This window comes from Centroberyx affinis, unplaced genomic scaffold (genome assembly GCF_046629955.1).
Source record: "Centroberyx affinis isolate AG114_WGS23_722 - 3 ecotype Tasmania unplaced genomic scaffold, CSIRO-AGI_Caff_v1 ptg001277l_1, whole genome shotgun sequence".
NCBI classification, from domain to species: Eukaryota; Metazoa; Chordata; class Actinopteri; order Beryciformes; family Berycidae; genus Centroberyx; species Centroberyx affinis.
The window spans coordinates 12,300-23,841 of NW_027279786.1; the positions used below are offsets into that span (position 1 = coordinate 12,300).

The window sequence follows — 11,542 nt, forward strand, 5'->3', positions numbered from 1 at the left end:
CCATTGTGTGGGAGAGTGCAAGCAGGGTCACTTGGCGACAAAATAACATGCTAATGATGGGAAGCAGGAGGTGTTTAGTATTTATGTTATGGGACATTTTATTTAAAGGGAGGGAGAGGAGGATTTGCAGTCAAGCTATAGCCTAGTTCTTATATCATTGATAAAAAAAAAAATCACAACACCTGCCCCTTGTTTTTTGCAGTTGTTTTGCAGAATTTGGTATTTACAGCATTGCCTTACTGTTTCACGTCTGAGCTTGTCTTCATCTTCTTGCTGTCACAAGTAACGTGTTTTTCCTGACATAATGATGACATGTTAGGAAGAGGTAAAGACTCAAGAGCATCAACTGAAGCCAACAGTGCCACAAAGGCCTATCAAACATAACCCCCGGCACATCAAATTTCACCATTTCTCTAAAGGCTGCAGAGAGCCAGGCAGGTGAAACAGTTGGGGCACAGTTCTACATGAATCGCCATGCCAATCAATATCTAACATCTATTAGCATTGGAAAGCAATATTTCCCCTTTTACCTTGCAATAATTGTGCTTAATGCTGTGAAGTACCTTATCATAGGTCTGACGGCAAAAGAAAGGCCAGTTACCATGGTGACTGTGAAAGCCATTGGTTTCCTTTTCAGCAGAATAATGAACTTCTCTCCTCTGTATGTCACTCTTCCACTCCACTCTCAGCCTCTTCCATTAAATTGGAGTCCATGCGTCCTTGAAATCCCTCATCTCTGCCTTATAATTTGCCAAACAAGAGAAAAACACAGAAAAATGTTCAAGGCTCAACAAATGCCTCACTCTAGGCCCAGGCGTAGGTGTATCTCAAAATCAATTGTACACAGCATTTTTCTGATTTTTTTTCAAACAAGAATATGTCCTCTCATTTACAAAGTGTATACTTGTGTACAAAGCAACAACATTTAACTTTTCAGCACTGGAATAGTTGTGGTTTACATTGGATTACATTTTCATTGACTCTGTTTTCAATAAAAATAGTCTTGAACAATTAATCAAGATATGATATAGGCCTACCTCACTATAATCTGTGATAGGATCAACATTATTTATATTGACAGAGCGATTATCAAACTCTTACAAAAGGCTTTATATCTTCTCAACTTTGAAACTGAGGTCTGACAAACTCCATGATGCTATGTGACAGTTAAAGTCCATTTTGACTTTTTCCAAGTCATTTGTTTTACAATTGTGTGTAAATTTCGTGATTAGCTAGGCCTATATTTTAAGTTTCAAAAGGCTTTAGGCCTGTACTCCAACATCAAGTAATGTTCTCCAAAAATGCAAATATCCATATCATCGCCATGATATAGCTTGAACTTCTATTGTGAATTAATGAGCTTCCAAAATTCACCCTGCAGGAAGACTCCCACTATAAACATATTTTTCAGAACAGGTCTTGGTCTATTTATTATATATCTCTCATATTTATTAACATTAACCTGGCTTAAACTGTGGAATCGACCTGATGATCAACAGTCCTTTGAGGCAATCAATCGCAAGCCCTGTTGGCTGCACGGTGGACAATACAGCCTGATGGAAAGCTCCTTGGGAAATAATTTAAAGGGAATACTATAGGATGAGGCTGGATGGATGGATGGAGTTGAATAGGGAGACTATATGGCTAAACATCGGGTCTGCCAGGTCACACAGACAAACTTCGAGAAGCAGTTTGAAACTTGCTTATTTGTCAGGTTATTATTCGATATTTCAAACACAATTATAATCCTTTATTTCCATCCTCTGACTCCGATCACGGATTTCACTCTGCTTGCATCCTCCGTGTCCTTGAGCGCAGACTTCTTCACTACCCGAGGAAATGAAATGTTTCATTCAGTGATGTCGGGGTCTGTGCTCCAATAATAGTCGATAATAAACCTGCAAGTAATTCAGATAAGCGTGGCGAATCGAGCAAAAATAAAACCGACGTTTGCCCACCAAAGAATAAGGCCAATTTAACTGAATTGGCCAATTAGGCTGCTGTTTTACCCGAGTCATTTATTCTACGTTTAGCCAAATTATAAAGACTTTTGTTTGTCAAGCCTATTTTAACTTAAAGGACTGCAAATGGTCAAGATGTAAGTTTTTCGTTATCAAACATTATTACAGTTTGGCAACAACATTGCACGCATGTTACATAATTTTCATTTCAGGAGAATATGGTTCAGCCTATTATTGTTTAACTTGTACAGACTCAAAGTAGGCCTGCTAATTAACGGATTTTTTTCATCGGTTTTATGAAAAAGCAGTTAAATTTAACATTAATTTCTAAAACTTTTCATATTCGTTCAGATATTAAACAGTCTAGCAATTAGGCTAGTTTAAAAGCTTTAAAAACGGACTTGTTTGATAATATTGACTGGGGCATCATCTATAAATTAAAATATTGTTCTTAATTCTTTATCATGTAGACTATTGCTTTGTCACAATAAAAGTGGGGAAATATCCGCTGTCTTAAATGATTAACTCCAACTAATATTTGGATGCACATTTTATTCTTAGAGGTATAAGATCAATACAGAGGAATACAATTTGTCACTTCAGTTAGGCATATAAAACACATTTTGTTTGGTTTTTGTTTTGGGTTTTTTTTGTCGCTGTAAATAGGCTAAACCGTGGCTTTGGGCAGATACTGACCCATCAAATCTTTGGCGCAAATCACACATGAAAAGGCAAGAGATTTTAGCTCAAAGGGTGTTTAAGCCCTCTACACTGTCTTACAGGCACCCAGCGGCGTCATGGATAACTTGCCAACTCCTGACCTCCTCACTGAAAACACAGAAACATTAAGTAAATAATCTATTCTAACATCATGGTTATCTTTCAGTCAGGTCAATTTAACTCCTAACAGACCTATTTGTCTCTCAGATGAGTTAATTAAAACTCCAGGTAGACAACTCTAACTGGAAGCCTATCAAAAACATAAATATATACAGTATCTCTCTATATAATATTAACAAAAATATTTGTTACACAGCTTTGTTGAATTCTCAATTTTGATTGGTTAATGACCGCATTCTAAGGTCTGTTATTTAAGAATAACAGACCACTGTTTCATATAATAAGACTGCTGTTACACATATTCAAGAATTCTGGTCAAATTTGTTGATGTAGCCTAATCAAATTAACTAGGACAGCTTCAGCTGCCAAAGTTACTCCTTGGTTACTGCACACAGTCCTGCTGGTGGAGGCTTGTAATACAAGAGGCATTTGAGCTGCCTAATGTCCTGCCATAAATGATCATGATATAGCCTATTAAACATAACCAGTTATGAATACAGTCACTATTTAAGCAAATTAATACAATACATAATGGATGGTATCAATATGATCTATGTATCTTGAAGCATTAAGGAGTTATAGTTTCAAGAAAATCAGTTTTTCCTCTTTAATTTGCAAATTTATGCAGCAAGGTGTTCCAAAATCTAATCAGATCACCTACTGTAGCTATAGGGGGAACCTGTGGTGTAGGCCCGATTGGTGCCTTCAAGAGATGTTGTGTTTACTGTGTTCACAAGGGCAGTGCACATGGACCTGCCGATGTTGTATTCACTAGCGGGAAAGTCAACATTTCCTGGACTTCATCACATATGACCTTAAAGTGGGCGTGTCACTGTGTCAGTAGTTTCAACTGTCCACACACACTTGTGCTTCTGTCCCACACAGCCTGTGCATGCATAATTGCTGCACTCACCTCACGGCGGCAGTGATGTGCCAAACTTCAGAAAATATCAATTCACACCTAATGTGCATCCTTTCCTCTTTTTTTATGTTGCAGAAGCACAAAATAATTCTGTATTTCTTTGGTATGATGAAAGAACAAAAGAAACACAATCAGTAGTGTCTTTGAGGCTCACTATTGATGCACCCATAGTTGTGGTATTTACAACCACCTGAATGCAAAGCATGTTGTACTTTCAAACTTGTAACTAGGGACTAGCGAGGAGCACTTGAGGGCAGAATATGTTCTTGAGTTGCATTCATAAGAATTTGTCTACATACAGCACAATAATGACATAATTCCCCGGATATGGTGGCATATGCAGGGTCATAATAAAAATCATTTTAAATCAATATTTCATGTTGAATGATAAATGTCTCTTAAGTAGCAGTTCAGTAAGCGTTAAACTGTACAGCAAGCTTTTAGACGGGTAACCCTGTAGCTAAAGGTAGTTGGCTATTACCTAACATATTAGCATATTAGTCTTCTAAAATAAGTTAACCAAGCTGTTAGCTAATATATTTTATGTCTTCCAGATGAGTTATTTAGTGTAGTTCCTGCCAGACAACTAGGGCTAACAACCTTCCAGAAGCTAACACCCTTGTCTTCCAGAGAGGCTGCTAATGAGCAAAAGCCTAGCAAATATAGATGATAGGCTATATCTCATAACATGTCCTTATTCATAGTATTCTTTTACATCACCACACGGCCATCTTGGTAGGAAAATAACAGGTGATTGATTACTATCAAATGACAAACACAGCCAATGAGCTGTGTGTATTGGAAAGTGCCATATTGGTAGGAAATGTAGGCTACACCTGCATCCATGATGAGCTAGCCAACTTCAAACTTGGTTGGGTTTTGGTATAAATATATTGTATGTGGTGTTAATATAATGCGTTTACTTTACTTACCAAGCAAGTGTGAACTTCAGAATTATACAAAGACTGCATTTCTTCAGCAGCCATGAGTTAGCTGTGTGGGTGCACTCGTCTTTCCCTGTTTCAGGGGCGGAGTTAAGTGGTGCTGTGCCGTCTGTAAGACAGCGCTGAGGGCTTAGACACCTTTGAGCGTGATTCTATGAGACAATTTTGCAACATGCACAAAAGTGTGGTGCCTTTCGTTCCAAAATAATAAAATGATATTTCAGTGTTTTTCACAACTCAAGACTTGGTTACTTGGTAGTAGCCCGCTTGAGTAAAACAGTGCAGAGCTTTCCACCAGCTGTTGAGACAACAGCCTGCAGCTGGTCCTCTTCACCAAGTCAGACCACAGGGAGGCGCTAGTAAGCTTACATCAAAACCTTGCCCCTGAGGAAAACGTGCCATTCACAGTGAAGTAAACAGTTTATGAAGTGTACAATACAATCTGTTTGAATAGGCTACCTGAGCATTTCAGGTTTGATATTTCCATGCCCTAGGACAGCCTGGTCTGTACTGATGTAAATAAGAACATATTTTCTGGTTGGAAACTAAATAATTATGTAAATACAACTCTAATAAAAACCTCATTTGGATGTAAAAGTTCAGACAAACTTTAGATGAGAAAAGACATGCTGCCTGGTTGTGAGGTGTTACGGTTGGTGATGTTTGAACAGGTGGACTTGACAATAAACAGACTTTGGAAGTAACTCTCAGGTTGTGAACCAAATGTCAAAAACTATCATAAAAGAAAGGCATTGCAGACATCAGCAAGGCACTGTGTCTTCTTTGGCCAAACAATAAAATGTTTTTATTACATTGAATAATTGAAAACAAGATAAATGGTTGTCATCTGCCAGGTCTTAATCAGTCAATTTGATTGGCTTTCCAAGATAAGAGTTAACTCTGAAGCCTGTTCATAAAACTGTACAAAGAGTTTTGTTCCAAAATGAGATATAGAGCTAAAAGGAAAACAACTCAAACAGCAAATTGTTGCACTTTGTAATGGATAGTAAGTAACAAAGGCATTGTATGGCATCACAGACAGTCTCACTTCTTTGGGAATGGGTTGTTAATGTTCATAAACACTGTTTTGATGTCATCTTGCCATTAGAATAAGGTATGTGAATTCTTAAATTGAGTGGTTTTCCATTTACAGGGAATATGATACATCATTTTTTTGTTGTTCAGAACAAATACACTGGACTGTGTAGATAATTGGAATAGGTTTATATGTGAAATATTTTCAAATATTCAGAGGTTAAGTTTAATATTTTAAGAGTTAGTAGCACACATAGGTCTTTCCCTCTGTCACACTTGGTATTGTCAGTGGCTCATTACAATACATCAAGCCATAGCCATATTTGACTCAGATGACACAGTTGACCATTCTTAGCCAGGATGAAAAACAGAACAAGGTATTTTTCTCACTGCTCCGAGCGGCAGCACCCTTCCTGCTCTTGTTTCTCTCTCCTGCTCTGCAGCTTCCTCAGGTCTCTCTGCCTGGTCGATGGTAGATTCACACCTAGAAACATTTCTTTTCTGAACCAGATACACTCCTTCCACTTTTTCACACATTACCTCTATGATTACTCCAATTAGCTCAGAAAACTGTAAAAAATCGGGCTATATTAGGCTATGAAAGCGAGTATTGATGTCGATAGAGAAAACAAATTTTATGTGTCTGACTTAGGTCATTTTACATCACTCTCTCGATCATGAGCACCAACAAAAAGCAGTTACTGTAGCACCTTCTCCAAAGATATATATGACATATACTACTGTTACATACTGTTTATATGACATATATTTAATACAATGAACAGATTTAAAATGGCAGGAGTTCCAGTTTACAACAATACTTCCAGCATCTGAAGACTCTCAGCACCCCAAAACTTGAGAACACCTCTGTCCCACTGACAGTGAATACATCTGCTCTGCCATAGACACAAACAGCACCAACACAAACCACATGGAGTGACTGTAAAAGCTCTGTAGCATTAAGTAAAACTTTCCAACATTGCCTTCACATCATGCAGATTGATGAAAGAACAGTCGTTTAATCTCCATCTATCAATCCCAAAGGGGGCAGTGCAGGAAAATCCCCTCTCCTCGCCCCCCTAATGATGCGTGGGCCGGTTTGGATAGAGACGTCTTGTCCAGCCTACACCTCTTCTCTGCTTTCCTCACAGTGGAGCGACTCGCAGCTGCAGAGCCTCAGAGCTGAAGGACAAAAACAGCTGGGAACGGGAGCTATACGCTGGCTGTAGCTGCAGTTTCTGGGTCACTCACACCGTCATTTTTGATAATACACAAAGCATTGCCTCACAACTGCCTCATGTCTGAGACAATAGCAAGACAACCTCTGTCATGTTTGGTCTGAGACCTAGTTAAATGTTTAGTTCTGCCAATGCACCGTCCATTTATGATTCCTCATCAAGATAACAATAATTCACTGGCTGAATCATTTATGATTTACTATTTTTACAGCACCTGTGACCTGTCAGCATCTTTTACACACGTTTCTCAGTGAGTAATCTTCCTATAAAGGCTGAATGAACATCATTGCTCTATATAGGCACAGTTGTCTTCAATTCAAGAGCATTGATTATAGTTACTATACACACTGTACTACACTGTATTATACTGTATATTAGGCTTTGTGTGAGCATTCCTTTGTGGTAATAGTAGGAGAGGCTGAGGCTGGCTGAGAGGTACAAAGACTGATTTGTTCTTCTGGTAAAAAGGATTTAAACTTGGTCCTACTAACACCGCAGCCTCTAGAAAGGGGGAATTGAATCATGGTATTCTTTATGCATGTAATAGCAACAGACAGATTTGGTGGAGTGATAATGCATAAATGATGAATTTTAAAGGAAGCTCTCTCACTTCTAAGCCTCTTAATGCAAAATTAGAGAAAATCAGCAAAAAGCTTGTAACTGTGGTGTCAGAAATGTTAGCTGTGCCCAGAACAGAAATCTTTAATACACTGGATTTCTACCAGGGTGAGAATATATGATGATATGTGTCCGGATGAGAGTTCCTCCCTTTATCTCTCAGTGTCTTCACTGGCTTTGAGGGCTGGGTTCTTATAGACCAGAGCGATGTCATGGTTATTGTTGGGCTGTGTTTGTACATAGTCAGGTGATCGGCTGGTGTTGGTCTGTCTATTCCCTGTCAGAGCTGTCCTCAGCTTGGAGCGGTAGTGATCCCCAGCCAGGAAATACAGGATGGGGTCAATACAGCTGTTCACACTCGCCAGCGGCCTGGTGATCTTGTAAGTAAAGTTGACAATGTTGAGAAATTCACAGTTAAGATCCAGAACACGAGAGGTGTAGTAGAGGGTCCGTGTGATGTGAAATGGAACGAAGCACACCGCAAACACCACCAGCACCACTACAATCAGCTTGATGGACTTCTGGCGGGAGGCGGCGCCCTGTTGGTTGGCAGATATTCCCCGTCTGGGCCGGCACAGGGCCCGCGCCATCAGGCAGTAACACACCATGATGACCAGGAAGGGGACGCCAAACAGCAGCGCCATCACCACGGAGCTGTAGTCGACGTACTCCTCGAATTTCTCCTGGTTGGTGGTGTCGTGGCACAGCGTGTCGTTGTCCCTCTTGGAGGTGGTGACGAAGATGAGGTTGGGCACCAGGCACACCGTCACCACGGCCCACACCAGGCCGCACACCAGGTGGGCGTGCCGGGACTTCACCAGGGTCAGCGCCTTGATGGGGTGGCAGATGCCGAGGTAGCGGTGCACGCTGATGCAGGTGAGGAGGAGGATGCTGCAGTAGAGGTTGGCGTAGAACAGGAAGCGCACAATCTTACAGGCGGCCACGCCGAAGGGCCAGTGGCTGCGGTTGGCGTAGTAGTAGATGAGGGTGGGCAGGGAGAGGACGTACAGGAAGTCGGACAGGGCGAGGTGGAACATGTATACTGTGCTGGGGTTCCACGGGCGCATCTTGAGGAACAGCCACAAAGCCGTGGCGTTCAGCACCAAGCCCACCACAAACACCAGGCTGTAGGACACGGGCAGCAGGATGTATTTAAACTCCTCATCAAAGCGGCAGCTGGAGTTAAAGTATGAAGTGAAGACCATCGACTGGTTCTGTCTGCCATGGCTGGAGAAGACTAAGTCCATGATCTGCCTTCTCACTGCAGCTCCTCCAAGACAGAAGATGACAACACCTTTGAAGGAATTAAGAGCTTTAGAAATATGTAGACTGTATATTATGTTCCAAGCACACAGCAATCTGGTCGATCTGTCATTGTAGAGTCAATAGTTAAAATGTATATTTATTCATTTATTTTAAATGTGTTGACCCAAGTTTGATGGGAAACTGTTTACACGAATATGCCTAGATTTTCAACAGTGCTTAACTATGGGGTTACTTTTTTAAACGTGTTACAAAACATATTACACTTGATCGATATTAGTTGTTCACATAAATATTAGAAATCGAGTTATGCCAGTGTGGGCTACTTACCCTAATACGATCCTATAGCCGAGTATCGCTGGCGGGCTGGTCCTGATCCCAGTGTAACATAGAAGTCGTCTTGTTTCTACAACGTGACTCCACACTGCTCAGTTCACAAAGCGGAGATCCAGCTCCTGGCGTCTTGTCCGTCCCTCTCGAGTCCGGCCGGAGCAAATGAGGTAAGCACTTGTAGACATAGATTTAGATATCAAGTTTAGGTGAATGTCGTGTTGGAGCCCATAGCACCGCTGCAACGACAGTTTATTCAATCAACACTGAGCGCAGGATGCACGGATCGTCTATACTACGGCTGAAATGGGAAGCGCAATCGCTGAGTGAGCAAAAGTGGCACCTAAAAAAAAATCTCCAGTCAAAGTCAGGACTTCAAAATAGTGAAATGACATTCTGAAACAGATACTATGACTCGTTTAATACTACATACTGATTTCATACTCCACCTTGCAAAAATATTACTTTTAACCCTTGTAGCCCATTACCATTTTGTTTTCAAATGTAGAGACGTGTAGGCTATTTACCTCTTTTTTTGTTCACTTCCACCACAGCAACACTTGATGCTAGTGGATGATAAAGTCTACAGCTTTAACTTTATAGAAGTTAATATTTGCACAGCTGTACAGTATATGGCTGCTACAAAACGCAACAACTGCATTATTGTGGGAGCAGTGAGGGACTGACACATCTTTCTGCTCAGCAACCCACGTCATCTCTGATTTTTTTTTTTATTATAGATTCTTGGGATAGTATTATAAAGCGTGAAATTATAGGCCTAAAGCGTGATCATAAAGAAATAAAAGAAGTTAGGATGAATAATAGTTGACAGAGATAGTATAAATCAGATTACTTAAACAGAGGCCATGTGAGGCTTTCACGTTACAAGTTCTCTAAAACCTAAGGACAAAAAAACAAGACCATATGCACTGCACATCTGTATGGAATAACGCCTACAGGAAAATAGCCAAACTTCATGGCTCATTGAGGACAACATCTGAAGAAGATCCCCATCACTCACTGATTCACACATTCACAAAAGGGTGAATATTTTTTCCTAGTCATAAATAGCTTAAAACAATAATATTCTCGTGCCTACAAAACATTTTCAGTGCACCAATAGCACAGCAGCTCTCAAAGTCCAGGTCATTAGTGTCAAACTGGGCACTGCATGCCATTTGCCATGCATTCCTTCTCATTTTCCAGCTACAGCGAGCAAACAGTGTTATGATCACACCTGGTTCACATAGTATTTTCAAATACTTTTAATGGTTTGTGTTAGCCTGCTTAAATGCCAGATAAGTGGTTTGGCAGAACAAGGACCCACAAGGAACAGTCACTGACTATTTGAATTTCAATTGAGGATACATTTCTATGACTGGCTTATCTAACACAATCTGAATTATCCTGATATGGTCAGTATATGACACATATCTGGTACTCCATGCAGGTTAAAAAAAAAAAAAAGCACTAAGAATTATTTGCAACTACTTTGAATTCACATCACATTTCAATATGTGTGTCTCTGTGTGTAAGGGTGAAATTGGTGGAAGTTGTTTGTGTTTCCGAGTGCATGGGTCAGTTTGTTGGTAGCGATGTGTGTTTCTGTGTGTATGGGTCACTGTGGTTGTGGTTCAGATGTCTGGAATGTGAGTGGGCCAGTGACACAGCATGTTCTTCATCAGAAACCCATTCAGCTAAGAGTGCAGGGTGGAGTTCACAGAGAATAGAATACATGTTAAAATACAAACAAAGATAAATATAATAAAAATATAGTTTAGGGTTAGGGTTAGTTTAGGAATTTGTTTATGTAAATTATTGACAATTGTGTCTTTTCCTCAGATTGTTTTCTATTATTCTCCATTTTTTCCTGTTTCAAGGCTGTTTGTTTTTGTTTTTTGGCCTGTACACACCCATTTTTTTTATTTTTTATAAAAATGCTGTTGCATGATCATGAGAATGTTAATGTCAAATGACACTCCTATTAATTTTAACACATGGATTTCAAGAGAAAAAAAATGACTGGATTTTGCAACCGTTTCCTTTGAATTACGTGTTGCCAAAATTCCCAGCATCCCCAGAGATGATGACATCACCACAGCCCAGACCGGTCTGGTGTGACTATAGGTTTGCCTTAGAGGTCACTGACACATACCTGCTGTCAGAGAGCGGAGGGATGTGTTGGTTCATGCCATAATAATTAACTACTCCAACTGAAAGTTACATAAATGCTAACACACACACACCCACACACACAGACCAGAATATCATCAGTGTTTTTTTTAGGATCAAATTCACAGGTGTCTAATCTTTTTGTATGCAGCATATCATTTAACTGAGCTGACAAATACAATTTTCTCATGTTTGTGCATGGGCAAATTCATGACAACT

At 40.0% G+C, this 11,542-nt stretch overlaps 1 protein-coding gene across 1 annotated transcript; it reads right to left on the reverse strand.

Annotated features, from left to right (window-relative positions):
• Nucleotides 1–7,710: 7,710 nt before the first annotated feature.
• LOC139648967 (P2Y purinoceptor 4-like) lies at nt 7,711–8,805 on the reverse strand. The gene has a single exon (XM_071525242.1). The coding sequence runs from the start codon at nt 8,803–8,805 to the stop codon at nt 7,711–7,713; it is 1,095 nt and encodes a 364-aa protein (XP_071381343.1).
• Nucleotides 8,806–11,542: the final 2,737 nt, after the last annotated feature.